Source organism: Quercus suber, unplaced genomic scaffold (assembly GCF_002906115.3).
Source record: "Quercus suber isolate HL8 unplaced genomic scaffold, Cork oak 2.0 scaffold_594, whole genome shotgun sequence".
NCBI lineage: Eukaryota > Viridiplantae > Streptophyta > Magnoliopsida > Fagales > Fagaceae > Quercus > Quercus suber.
Window position 1 is genome coordinate 164,639 of NW_027070039.1, and position 15,334 is coordinate 179,972.

At 32.0% G+C, this 15,334-nt stretch overlaps 1 protein-coding gene across 2 annotated transcripts; it reads right to left on the minus strand.

The window, feature by feature from the left end:
• Positions 1-7,302: 7,302 nt before the first annotated feature.
• Positions 7,303-10,860, minus strand: LOC111996103 (transcriptional regulator SUPERMAN). 2 transcript variants are annotated; one of them, XM_024028042.2, is made up of 2 exons: positions 9,783-10,860; positions 7,303-7,895 (listed from the first exon to the last, which is right to left on the minus strand). In XM_024028042.2, exons 1-2 carry the CDS (start codon positions 10,553-10,555, stop codon positions 7,847-7,849), a joined length of 822 nt encoding a protein of 273 aa, XP_023883810.2. In that variant the 5' UTR covers positions 10,556-10,860; the 3' UTR covers positions 7,303-7,846. The 2 variants fall into 2 exon arrangements, with proteins under 2 accessions (XP_023883810.2, XP_065621029.1); XM_065764957.1 differs by lacking the exon at positions 7,303-7,895 and having other exon boundaries at positions 9,589-10,859.
• Between the last annotated feature and the right edge of the window lie 4,474 nt (positions 10,861-15,334).

Consider the following 15,334-nt stretch of genomic DNA (forward strand, 5'->3'; position numbering starts at 1 on the left):
TACACCACATCCTTATAGAATTTAATCTTTTTTTTTTAATTTAAGATATATATTCTTTTTTAGAGTTTCAACATATGATGTCTGCGCTTGATGATAACTCTTTATCATCATACCAAGACATTAATTAATTTTTGGTGTAGGGAGGAGATTGAACTCCAAATCTTCTATATAACTATCAAAGATTTTACCAGTTGAACCAACTAAAACCCACTAATGATACCTTATTTAGTAATTATTATTTGTATACTATTATCTAAAAAAAATATGATACCATATTTGTTATTGAAATATTTTTTTTAAAAAAATTTAAAAACATACTGATGAAATGTGTCAGGCTTAAATTGTCTATTAATATTGAAATATATTGAGAATAATTTATTTAGCTGAAGCTAAAATTTTTTTATTGAAGGTATTGTAAATAAATGTAAAAATTAGTTAAAATAGTATAGTGAAACTCATAAATAGTAAAAGACACAAGCTGAATAATAATAAAAATAAACTAAATAGTATATTAAGTAAGACTTATAAATAGTAGTAAACATAAATTTAAAATAAATTGATTTTAAACTTTAATTCCAAACGCCACCGTAATTAAGTCACACCTCTGTAGCGTCCTCCCTTGTACAGACATGTCATGTGAATTGTGGATCCCATACTTTGAGCCCAATCTTAACGCATACTTTTCTATATTTAAAGACCCAACAACTAGTTCCAATTATGTGGGCCTAATGCTGTCCTTTGAAATCAGAAGATATAATGTATATCTAGTATTTGCAGCAAGACACTTATATCCTATGAGTCCCACTAGTATTTGGAGTCCACAAGTTGTTCAAGGTTTCGTTGCATACACATGATACATAGGATATTTTCTCATAGTACTGCCCTTAGATTTGAAGGCCAAAATGACCAAATACCATTATACCACATATGATTGAAATTTTTAACAAAATAACATTATTTATAAATTATGTAAGAGAATACCACTTTTTTAGAACTTGATTTTATGAAAATTAAGTTCTATATAGGACTCGATTTTACAAATATCAAGTTCTAAGAGGAAATTACATAGAACTCTATTTTATAAATATCAAGTTTCAAGTGGTATTTATTTATTTATTTATAAATATGGATTTTATAAATATCGAGTCACTCATCCTCTCTCAATGTTAGGGCTCTCCATTATCCTAGGGTCCTATCCGTAAACCATTTTTGAAACTTGGTCCATGAAGCTCTTGTATTGTAGTTTCTACAGACAAGAAAAGGGAGGATGTGAAGCTCATTGGTGGGGCTTAGAAAACATGAGAAGTAGCCTTATTTTATGGTCTTTCCATTGTGCAAAAAATACCACGTTGTTTCATTGTGAAATCAAGATATATCAAACCCTTCCTTTTATTTTTAATTTTAAAGAACATGTCTATATAGCCTTTTCTTCCTCGTGTTTATTATTCACAAAATAACATTGTATGTTTAAATGTGTATTTTTCATTGCTTAAAGATTATATAGAAATCTAAATCTGTCCCTCAGAAAGTTATATTGGTTCTTAATATTTTAAAGAAAAATTTCATTTAACATTCGTTTCAATCAAATTTCAGGTGTCAAATTAGTCTTTTATACCATTTAATTTTACTATAGGGAATAATAATTTTAATGTTTAAGTTGAAGAATAAGTTTCATTCAAAAAAAAAAAAAAAGATTTATGATTTATGGTTTGTTGTAATTGGAGTAACATCACTTTTATAATGTACAAATTACAATAAATATTATCCATAATTGTGAAAAAAAAAGTGAAAAATATGGTGTCTCAAGATTTATTGTAAGGTAATAGAGTTATNGATTATTGTAAGGTAATAGAGTTATATGGTGCACAACTTGTTACACAATTTGTGCCACAACTTGTCCAGTAGGAGTTGTGACATAAGTTTTGTAACAAATTTGGCACCAGCATAATTCAAAAGAAGAGAAACAAAAAAACTCAAAATTCTCAAGATAATTCTTAATTTTGATATTTGTAAGAATAATAAGTAATATAAGTACGTAATGTCATTATTTAATAGTTACTGTAAAACAGGTTACAACTTGTACCAAATTATTATTATTATTACTATTTATACCTGCTCAGGTACCTTTTTTAAAATTAAAAAAGTTTCAAAAAAAAAAAATTAATGATACCTTATTTTGTAATTGGTATTTTTATACTATTATCTAAAAAAAAAAATGATATCATATTTGTTACCGAAAGCGATTTTTCAAGAAATTTTTAAAAAGGTATTGATGAAATGTGTCAGACTTTTTTTTGAGAAAAAAATGTGTCAGACTTAAACTGTAGTTCTTAATTTCTTCGGGTCCGTTATTAATATTGAACTTTATATATATATATATATACTTATTATAAACCGAACAAAGTCACGCCTGTAGCGTCAACCGCCGGACTGACATGTCGTGTGGACTGTGGATCCCACACCTGAGGCCCAATCTTAAAATGGACGTTTCTATATGTAGTAAGACTTAAAAGCCCAACAACTAATTCCAATTATGTTGCCGAACGCTGTACTTTGAAACCACAAGATGTCCTTAAAAATAAAACCTCCATCAATAATTCTATCCAAAACAAAACTCATCCGTATGTACAAAATAAAAATGAACGTGAAAAGAAATATAACAAAACCAAAAAAACCTAATTTTTAGGATATCTGTTTTTGAAAGAAAATAAAAAAGGTAATTTTAGGAAAATTAAAAAGATCAACTTGGAGAATTGGTGTGACCCCTATCCTTATCCCATGGTAACCTACATCAATAATTCTATATTAAAAAAAAAAAAAAATCATCCTTAAGTAATGAAAAAGAAGGTGAAAATATATAGCAAAACAAAAAACCTCATCCTTATATACTGGTACCGGATGAACCAAACCGTGAAAAAAAATATTTAAAAAAAGAAAAAGAAATAGAATGTGAAAAAAAAAAAAAAAAAAAACCCAAAACAAAGTTTGCAAAAAGAAAAAGAAAGAGCCTTACCAATATCCTTTCTCAAGAAGTCAGTTCAAGCACAAACCCTTTTGTTTGAAATTTCTATCTCAGGCATGACCCACGGATAATAAGCAACCATCAAACACCTTTGAATCCTTAATCACATTCACTCATGGGTAAGTACTTGGCAGCCATGGCAGGTAAGAATTCAAAGAAAGTCAATGATAAAAAATAAAAATAAAAACAAAAATAAAAATAATAAGAAACTTGCAAAAAATAGAACCTGAAAAGCCGTTGGAGCCTTTGATAAAGTCTGTTTAAATTATTTAGAAACCAAATCTAAAAGTAGAAGAAGAAGAAAGAAGAGAACGTAGAGCTAAACTGAATGTTTTCAATCTGAAGAAGAATGAGGGAAACTGACAAAGAGTACGTGAGTTTGTAGGTTTTAAAGTATAGGAGTTTTAATTTACATATTTATTCTCGTTAGTTAAAAATTTATAAGTGGATATGATGAGGGTATTTTAGGCATCAAAATTGAGGAATCCAAATAAGAAAAGCTTCTTAAATAGTAGTATAGATAAGCCATGTTAATATCACAACATTTTACACAGTTTTTTTTGTCACAATGATTGGTGAAAAAAATCATAAAATAATGAGTTCATATCTCTGCTATTCACAACTTGTCACGTGGCAAATTGTGGCAAAAATTATATAAAATGTTGCAGTACCACCATTGTTCATCAAGCATTTGCAGCACGACACTTATATCTTGTGAGTCTCATCAGTCTTTGGAGTCCACAGGCTATGAGTGTTTTGTTGTATATACTTGATACATAAGATATTTTTTCATAATGCTGCCCTAGGAAACGAGAAGGTAACTTATGTATTAGTACATGCAACGAGATACTAATGGCCTATGAGTCCCACCAATCTTTGGATTCCACGTATTGTAAGTGGCTTGTTACACATACCTAATATACAAGATACATTTTCCCTTGAAACACACTTCTTCAAGGAAAAATTATTTACTGAGAGGTTCCATATGAGGGTCAGATGGAGCCGCTTAATGGTACTTCTGCTTTTTTAATCTTCTAACCAATCTCACGTCTAACTTGAACCTTGTAAATTGTCTAGGCTTACAATAGTTTTACATATTATTGATGTAGTAAATTCTTATTAGTTTTTATCTAGGCCTACCACTAATATCGTTTTTTTAATTTACTTATCAATAATCACTCCTTACATCAACAATTTGTAAAAAACTTTGTAAAATAATTTGTAACTTTAACATTTTCCAATAAAGAACCATTCATACCCAAGTTGGCCCATGCGTGTTGACAATCATCCTAGGACGGGCTAGTTTAGAGGCTTAGAGCATATTAATTATCCGTTTGACATAAGCTTATAACTTTTTATGCATGTACAGCTTTTTAAAACTCCATTTTTTTTTTTTTAATACAAGTATACTTTAACAAACTTTCAATAAAAAATTTTAACAAAAAGTTAGATAAGTTGTTCTAAAGACACTAAGAATTTGTTTGGGCTTGCAAAAGGAGATGTTCTAGAAATCATTTTTCTTTTTCTTTTTTCCAAAGCACTAGCATCTGAGGATGCAAAAAAAAAAAAAAAAAAAAAAATGAATTTTGTCCCCCCAGTCAACAAGTGCGGCCAGAAGAAAAAAAAAAAAAAAAAAAGAGTAAAACGCAACTTAACTTTCAGCAGAAAAACCTGCTATCCAAACACAGACTTTATCTATTTTACCAACTTATTTTACAACTCACCCTATATCTCAGTTTTTATTTTTACATACAACACAATAAAATAATATAAATTACTGAATAAAAATATTCTTATCTCTCTCTTTCCTTTCACTATCTTTTTTTCTTCACACATAATCACAAGATTAGATTTTTTTTTTTTTTTCTTTATAACCTATGAATAGTAAGGTTGCATATATGCAACCTTAACTATTCATAGGTTGCAAAGTTTTTTAGGTATACAAACTCAGATGGAATGAGTTTTTGTTGTCTTGAGTTGATAAATAGCAACTGAAAGGTGTTTACACTCCCAATACTAATGCTCTAAGTGAGTTTTTGCCATCTTCCTTTTAACAAATAAAATCTGGATTTTTCCTCTACATCTTAACTGGAAAGGGGAATTTGAACATAAATGCCTCATTTAGAATCACTAGCAAAATTTAATTACCTTATTTGGCATAAAAATTCTGAAGTAAAACGAGTGGCTTTGTCTTTACGACGTGTTTCTGATTGTACTACCTCTTAAACTTGTGGTTTCTGTTTTTTGAAACTTGTGTATTGTTGTACTACCTCTGGAAGTAAAAGATTTTCGTATTTCCTATGCTTCAGGAGTCGGGCACGGCTTTATGGCAACATTATTCAAAGTTTTACAGCTCAATGCTGGTTGAAAAGGATGAGGCTGAAGTTTAACACGTTATCCTCCACACATTCTCAAATAGAGGGACGAACATTATTGTACTGGAAGCCATTTAGAGGTAGATAGTACGTATATCTGAGCTCTTTGATGGACGTGTTAAATTATGTTTAACAATGAGTCACTGGCTAACAATGGCAATGTATCCCTGACCATTCACATTAAAAATGCCATAGGTTATATGTAAGCAAAATTTAGTATAAAAACTCAAAAAATTTCCCACATCTAGACTTATAAAAACCAAGTATTGCAAAAATATTTGCAATTGTGCTACAGTGCAATTCTAAAGGTAGAATTGCACTGTAGCTCAATTGTAAAAAAAAAAAAAACTAATATTTTATTCTCTCTCAACTGTTCCAGACTCTCCACTCCAAGTCTGTCTCCCACTGAAGCTCTCTTCTCACACAGTTTGAGAGCTCTCATCCCATCTATCTCTCGCCATCACTGCCAACGCCAAGCTTCTCTCTTTCTCTCCGATGAAAGTTCGTCAACAACGTCAAGGATATTGAGGCCAAATAACAATAGATCCATCATTGTTTTTGGTGGCTTCACCTGGTACGAGCAACCGTCGGTGAGGGATGATGGAGCCATCGTATCACAGATAGAATGGTTTTCCATTGATGTCACAGACACAAACTCACACTGTCAAAAGCAAAAGATGAATCCGCACGTTGTGTCTATCACTCTCTCTTCAAATTGAGATTCTCAAGGGTTTTTGGGTATGGGTTGAGATTTTGTGTGCAAAATCTCAAAACGAAGCTCCATCCCTGTTGGGGGGTTTTGTGCCCTCTTGGGTTTTTGTTTTTTTGGTTGTGACCAATGCATAAAGGAAGAGGTGGGTATGGCTGAATTGGGTATGGGTTTGCCGTGGGTGGGTTGCATGGGTTTGATGGTGGTTGAATTTTATCTCTGCTCTTTCTTTCTTTGTGAGTATGATTGAATTGGCATTGAAGAGAAAAAAAAAAAAAAATCAAGGCTTTTTTCAAGTATTGGTGGGTGGTTGTTCTGGGTTTGGGTTGGTGGTGGGTGGATGAGAAAGAGGGAAAGAGAACAGAGATGAAGAGAGAAGAGAGAAGAGAAGAGAGAGAGAGATTTTTTATATTATTTTATTGTGTAATTTATATTATTTTAATGTGTTGTATTGTAAAATAAAAGTTGGAATGTTGAGAGTTTTGTAAAATAATATAGTATAGTTGATAAAGTAGCTTTTTTTTTATGGTAAAATAGGATGAGATAGAATTTTCGGATGTGAATGCTCTAACAACCATCTAGGGTATTGCAAAAGAAAGCCACTATTATTTAGCTACTGAATTCGGTGGGTTGAAAAAGTATTAACTACTATTAATTAGCTAAGTAGACAAGATTGAATATGTTGGATTGAGATCTCATACAATATTTAGGGTATTGCATCTTGTGCAATGCCCTATATATGCTTAAGATGAAATATCACTCGTCTGATAAAAAACTTTAAAAGTTATTTTCTTTTTTCCTTCTAATTGGACAAGATTTGAATCCCAATATATTCAAATAAGATTTAGGGTAAAATATAAAAACCTCCCCTTACGTTTGGACTATAACCAAGTACCACTAAAACTTTTCAGAAATACCGTATTTGCTCATTAAGCACAATTGTTATTAAACATTGTTTGAAAATTTCTTTGCTCATGCTTCATTCTCTATATTTGGTCACTATTTATCTATCATTGATTAGCGAGACACTTACTTGTGCATATCAATTATCATAATACAGTCACTGACTCACTATGAGACCTACGCAATGAAGTTTTTTTCAATTTTATAAGTAACGTTTGGGGTTTTTTTTTCCTTTTTTTTTTTTTTTTGATGTTTTTAAAAAAATCTTTTTTGCACCTTAACATGCACCCCTCTTGCTTGTTAACATTTCTCAAAAATTAATAGCAATATGTTACCTACAGCTCATGGTGGTTTTGTACTTTACTCCAAGATATAATTAGTACTGCTCTATAAATAGGAAAAGTACATATTTCAAAGCACCCCCTAAATAAAGAAACCAACGCAAAGCTGAGAATATTAAAAGCCTTCTTTAATTTTTACTTCCTGATTCCTATATATAGATGGATCTTTGAAGGAAACAGATAGTGATACATCATCGTGCCCACGTGAAATCTGGCTCTTCCTCTGTACATTAATACTATGTATAGTACATAGTACACACAGAATACCCGCTAATAAGACCTCACTAAAAGTTGCCCAAAAAAGTGACCCAACTACTCACAAATCCCACAAGCAAGACAAATGCAAAACTCTGTTGGACAAAGAAACTTCAGCCCCTTTTCATCAAACACCTTCACTTGCTCTTTTCTAAACCTACTTATTAGAAAACATAGAAGAACCCACCTCTAGAATATTGTACAAAAGTGCTTCCTGTAATGGGAAAAAGAATTGTTGGAGCTAGCAACATAAATTCCCTGTATACCCAGCGATGTCTCTGTTGCTTACTCTGTGAAATAAATAAAATCATCAAGTCAAAAGGCGATGTTTCATCATTTTTTTTTCCATGTTAAGATGTGTTGAAAAAATGAAACACGAAGACTTCGCCGTGTATTCTGGAGGAACCGTCGGTGTCAAATGGTGGGTACCAGTGTGATGACACAGTAGCTAGCTAGCACTACAAGCAGACAGGGTTGTAGGGTTTTTAAAACATTAACGAAAATATAATTGGGATAATTTTAGGGTTGTAGGTCAGGTATCCTTAGTTGTTCAGACTTGAAATAGAGTAATACTGGTAGCTAGTATATATATATATATGGTTCCAAAAGTAAAAAACAAAGAACGCGTAAAATAGTGCCAATAATGTGATATTCTAGGGAATTATTAATTATTCAATTTGATTCCAGGGAGTTAGGTGCACTATTTGAAATTCGAACACGCGTACAATAGTTCTTACTGTGATTATTTAATATATAGTCTATTATGATTGGTGTGTAAAAAAAAAAAAAATGTCAACAGTAAAATAAACTCTATAGTACTTATGGATGTGCAACTTGAGAATCATTAATAATTCTAAGTAAAAAAAAAAAAAAAAAAACTGTAAAATAAACTCTATAGTACTTATGGATGTGCAACTTGAGAACCACGTGAATGTTTTAATCACAATAATGTATATAAGGATGTGAAGATGGCTATTCCTAGTTTTGGAAGCTTTAAATTTAATCCTGTAGATAAAGGCTGTATTTTGGTTGTTTTAGCTATAATTAACAAATTATGTTGAGACCTAGTGGGGATAGAAATTAAAAATTATTATTGGTATATGATAAAAATGGCATCAGTTAAAAAACTCATAGACGAAATGATATTATTTTAATTATAACATACTTCGTAAATAATTGTGAAAAAACAGGTATTTTTAAAAGAAAAACATGTCACTAACTTTATTATTTAGATTTTGAAGGGTTAAGAGAGAAAAGTTTGAAACAGAACAGAAAATTTTGGAATGTATGTGGAGGATAAAACGGGGGTGTGATGGATTTTGTTGATAGTAATAATACAGCTAAAAAGGCAGTTCATGTTGTGTGACGTATGTCCCTAGCTTTTGTCCTTTTTTATGTAGCTGAGGTGACCTTTAAATGTCAGTTTGCTCCCCAGGCTCCCATTTTTTTTTTCACTCTTTCAAACTCCCCTATCAAATCTCTCTCTCTCTCTCTCTCTCTCTCTCTCTCCTCCTCTTAATTCAAGTCTGAACAGGCAGTTATAGTTATAACTACAGGTTTTAACTGGGGAAAAGAGGAGTCTTTTATTTTCCTACAGCCTCCTCTAAAAATTAAATCTATCCTGTTATACAACAATTGAATGACAATCAGAAACCCGATTTCCTATAAACATAACTAGTGCTCATCAAGGCAATTCATAATAAATTATGTAAGTTTTCAATTGAATTATATATATGATGCTAATATACCCATCAGAACACAAGTAATTAACAATTGATCATATGTAGTGGCATCATCGCAGATTGCACAACATTTTCAAAACTAAAGCATTGCAGTATTCATCTCCTAAACTAATAGTCTGCAACTTGTCATTTTGTGATCACAGCTGCAAGGAAGTGGAAGATAGTGCAAAAGAAACTGATTACTTTACTCACTAGCTCAAAAGCAAACAGAAGAAAGGAAACCTCAAATCAGATGCATTAATGGAAATTATAATCATGTCAAATTCATTGAAAAAAAATTAAGCTTTTCATTTCATTCAAGATCTCAATATATAGTACCTCTGCCTGTTAGCTATAAGGTCAACATGAGGTATGAAAAGATCAAAGAAAGAGAAACAAAGATCAAAGATTCTCGCATCATTCACTTGATTAGGCCCATAATAAAATTGCACTTACTTCACATTAGGTGTATCACCAAGCCTGAGCTCAAGATCCAAGCCCTCCATGGTGCTAGGGCTAAGCACTTCAAGAACCTCTGATTGAAGATGGTATCTATCATCTGAAAATTGCTTGAGAACAAAAGACAGTGAAGAAACAGCAGTCTTAGGTTTCTTGCAAATAGCTGCCTCATCCCCACAAGACCCAGTTGGTCTATTTTGGCTAACAAACGAATTCATGCCCACAGACAAGTCAGTTTCAACATAATCATCATCATAACCTAGACCGACAGAATCTTCTTGATCCCTTTGATTCTTTCCCACTTCAGGATTTGATTCTGAGATACTCAAAAGTCCAACCCCTACAGGATTTGACCAAGATTGAACACTACTAGAACACGAATAAGCAGACTTAAAATTGTGTTCACTAGGGCAAGATATAGAGAACAGATTGTGACTCAACTTGCTGTTAATCTCAGTTGAAAACTGACCTTCCAATGACTTATGGAGGGGCTCATTGGAGGGGCTAAGAGATTGTTTGAGCCTAGCTCTATCCCTTCTATGAACATTCATGTGACCACCTAGGGCTTGTGCAGACCTGAATTCTCTATTACAAAAACTGCAAGTATAAGATCTTGGAGGCCATACACATCCACCAAGAGTCCCAGCTGAGTCTTCTGCAAAAGCCTTCTCTTCCCATGAGCTGCTATTAAAAGAATTCATTGAAGGTGGAAAATGTGACTGCAAGACTTGTTTCCTCTTCGTCCACATCCAATAAGGTGCTTGCTCCATCACTCTTCTTTGAAACCAAGATAGATAAAAAGGAAGGAATAGGTGTTTTTGATGGAAGGGTTTGAGCTTTCTTCAAGAGTGAAAGATATATGGTGGGGGGTTCAGGAATATGTATGAATATATGTCTCTTCCGTATTAATTCATAATGAATACATGAAAGCAATTTGAGAATATATGAGGAAGAGAAAAAAAGCTCAGCTGAAAAGGTCTTGTTACCAGCCTTTGCGTTTTGGGTCTGCTTTCCTTTGTCTTTGTTTCTTGCATTGAAGCTAAACTGTTGGTTTTTAGCTGGTTTGCTACACAGTCGTTGTTCTATGTATTATTTCGGCAATTTTTAGAGGGGTCCTACTTTGGCAACTGTGCATTTGATTTGATCACATGCTTGAAATAACTAACGGTAATTAATGTGAGAAACATAGTATGGTTCAATCACTGTAACTCTGAAGCAGCAGCACTTAGATTAGATGTGTGGATTAGTTTCATATACAAGCCTAATAACATAAAGATCATTTTGTACATTTTAGTCTTTTGCTGTTGAATAAAAAAATTTGTTTTAAACTCCCGTTTCTATAAACATGATAAAAAATAATTACCATACGATGTATACCTAAAATAATAGAAATAATTAATTCATTTTCCCTTCTTCAACCACCAATCCCAAATAAAATAGAAAGAGACAAAAAAATAAAATAAAAAAGAAGCAAAGGCCACTTGTACGGAGGCCATAAAACAAATTCTTCTGTTCATGAAGGCATGTATATAACACAGAAAGCTACGTATATAGCTGTATTTCATAATAGTCATATGGAAAGAAGAGACCAGTCCTTGAAAAATATACAAAACTAGACGAGCAGCTTTAAAGATTGGCCCAACATGTCTAGCCTAATATTAAATGGTAATAATGGTAATTCATATACAGGTTATTGTCATTTCCCGAATCTCTACTCATTTTGCACAAGTTCGTACAATTGGTGTCTCACTGGAAAAGATTCTATTCATTCTGTTCATCACTAGATAAACAAATGATTAAAGCGTGTTTGCATGATAGGAGTAAACTTGATTTAGTCACTTCAAAACTTTTCCTTTTGTCTATGTAGTGAACGTGCTCAGAATCTTTAGCATTTTCCTTCCATATCACGTCAAGTTAACAAGTCAATTAAGGCATTTTATCACACATTCTCTCTCTCTCTCTCATAGATGGCTTATAAGTTATAATATCCTTTCTTATTCAATCCATTTTTAATATTGTGTCGTTGAAAAGAAAAGGTTCTACAAGAGTCATATGAAAACTCTAAAGCACACTATAAATATAATCCATTTACAAATCATGGGGCGTCTTAATTTGACCAAAACTATTCTTCCGAATATAAAACAATTTTAGTTCTTTGACACCGGCTTAGATCATAAACAACTAACATTATCATTGAGACTTTATAAAAGAGAATGGAATTAATACATTATGAAAAAAATATAATGTAAATATTTGGGAGCTTATAAAAGAAGAAACACAAATTAAAGAAATATATAATTTTACTAGATACGCATCATCTTTTATTAATCTCTTTAAAAATGGAAGTAAAATTGGTATTATACTTTTCAATAATAAAGGATGAATGTCCTTAAATATTTTGAGAATAATGCTTAGAAGGGAATGAAATGGAATGAACATTACTCTCGTCACCATTCCATTCCTTCCTACTAAAATATCAAACAAATGAATTGCAGTTGATAGATGAAAAATGAGCATGAATTTGTGCATTAATTAATAACTATGTTCAAGAAAGAAAGGGTCCAAATTAAGGTAAATGGGAAATGGGGAGATGTTATCCATGGTCACAATAAACGATAGGAAATTGGAATTAACAGGGCAGTTAAAAACTTTGAAGCAACTGACATATTTGTTTAGTTAGTAAGTTGTAATAAAAATAGCTTCACAATTGATAAATTTGACCCATCATATATATATATATATATATTAGCCCTTGTAGTGGTGCTTAACCTTTTAACAAGGATGACGTATAGGGTTCATTTCATGGAACAAGAGGATAGGTTATAATAGTTCCTTGTTGTGTATGATGGACTAATTGATTGTATGGCTAACGTGTACATGAGTACCTGCTCAAATGAAATAAATAAATAAATAAGGCACCAGTGTGATGGAGACCACAAATTAGTGTATGATCCCCTTCTTCGGGAATAAATTTGATTGAAATTTTTAATAATCAATACCTACCTTAATCATGGAATGAAATTTGGTTTATAATGCGACTTGATACTTTATATATATATATATATATATATAAGATAGAAATTTTAGTGGATTCTATAAAAAAAAAAAAAAAAGATAAGGCTCGATACTTTTTTTTTTAGAGAGTTTTAACTTATGGCGTCCGCTTCTGATGATAACTTTTTGTCGTCAGACCAAGACACCAATCAGTTTTTGGTGTAAGCAGGGATTGAACTACAGATCTCTTATTCAATCATCAGAGACTTTACTAGTTAAGCTAACTGGAACCCACGATAGGGCTTGATACTTGATAGCACATTATGGGTGACCATTATCCTAAATTCATGGTGTTGTGAATATTTTGAGGTAACTATTAATACCATAGGCAGGAATTTAGGGAACATGTCTATTGGACCCACACTTAGGTAGACTGATATGGTTTGATTGAGCTAAAATCTTCCTCGAACATTCTAAGCAATAAATCATTAACTCCTTAATGATTTGTATTAGAGCTTTTCATTCAAAGTGGCATATCACAGAGTTTTGAATATTGGGTATACTACCTATTTGGTAGTTAAATAGTTATGAAAGATATGATTGTATTGATATGAGTAAGTCTAGTGTTACAAAATTTTCCATAACTTTATTACGTGGCAAAGTCGTAGCAAAATTTGTGACACTAGACTTAATTTATTGGTATTTCCGTAATCAATCAAATTCAAAATGGACTAGAACATGATGACAATTTCAGATAAAGCAATAAATTATTATTAACTCCTTAACAAAATTCCATTTTATTCCGAGGTATTGATTACCAAAATTTACTGCATTAGTTATTTGACATAGAATTTTGTTGAATTTTGTTTTAACCTTCACTACTGCCATTGTGGGGTTGTACCTGCAGACCGAAAAGATGTGCTAGGGGAGGTTCCTTTCAATTAATGGACAAAAGCCGTTGCGTGCCTTGAAATTAAAAGCATCTATATTTGAAACCAAATGAAATGAGAATGCTTGGTCAAGATTGCATAATTCCAAAATCTTAAACAATCATAGATGATGATGTTAAAAATTGTCAGTAAGTCACACGGATCTTACATACACGAGACTTGCAAAAACGAAGAAGATCTCGCGAAGAGTACCGGTGTGGTATCGGCCACATACCCTCTAAATGTCAAGTTAGAGAACTCTTCACAACTCTAGAGTGTCAAAGTTGGGGTAAATTATGCGTACTTGGGTTTGTGAGAAATCTAGGGTTTATAGTAGGTAGGGTTGACATTTGTTCCTTAGCATAGAGGATCTTTCCTTGTGGGAGAGATCTTCTATAATTCGCGTATCTTGTGGAATCTTCTCCTTGTAAGACTTTCTTTGATTAGGGTTAATTGTGGGACACAAGATATTTTCTTATATACTTATGCGTGGAGACCAAGTAAGGTCATGTCAAACTCGTCAAAGGTTTGCTTATCCCCTTCAGCTTCCTTCCGTCTACTTCTTATCCCATCTACATATTCTAATCTTCTCGTTTAGGTGTTTGTTGACCTCAAGGTGCAGCCATCAGCTTTATACTATCTTTGTTTATATATGAACGCACAAGTGAGGCCGACGAGTTTATTAGGACCGTCGCCTTTGCCTAATATGGATGAGTTTATCAATATTGCAAGATTACCCTTATCAATAGAAGAGACTTGAATTATATATAGTCTATATCAAAATGCATGTCATGATTGACCGCTGAAGACTGTTTAGGCCTTATTTCATAATACTTCATAAACTGTCTTATACAGATAGATTCTATCTACAATGTCTTCTTTCTCAACTTGTGGAACAAGGAAATTTGAAACAAACACGATGTCTACTCAGTTTTTATGACTTTATTAGAAAACAACAAAATGTTTGATTAAACAATGAGTTCTCATTTAGTTAATAATGAACCAATAATGAAGTGTAAGGAACAATTGGACGTTTTTGCCGACTGAGGGATTAAGTGGGGTTTGCTATTCGATACGACATGACACTTGGTGACTGAAACTACATAAGTTTAGTAGACACTACATTACTACTAGTAAAGAAAGAGAATTTATGAATAAGATAAAGATATATATATATATATGATTTTATAATTAAGTTCATTTATTATTATTATGTTTGCTTTTACGCAAACAAAAATAGTTGTTTTATATATATATATATATATATTGAGGGATCTTCACAGTCGAGAAATTGAGAGGGTGTTTGATACTGTTGTTTAAACAACAGTTTTTAATATTTAAATAATATTACATGTATTTTTATATACTTTTTTCACTCACACGTATTTCCACAAAACAACAACAATGTTACTAGAAAATTTTTACCAAGCAGACCCTGAGTTCCTGTCGAATGGTTCTCCACTTCTTCTCACCTGATGTCAGGTATAGTTGCTACTGACATTATTTTGAAAATCAAAGTGAAATGATTGTTCGTATCAAATTCAATTTTGAACCGCAATGTTTTTCCAGTGTAGCTAATTATACACCTTTAATTGTTTCGATGCAAATCACAATTGAACTGTTGAA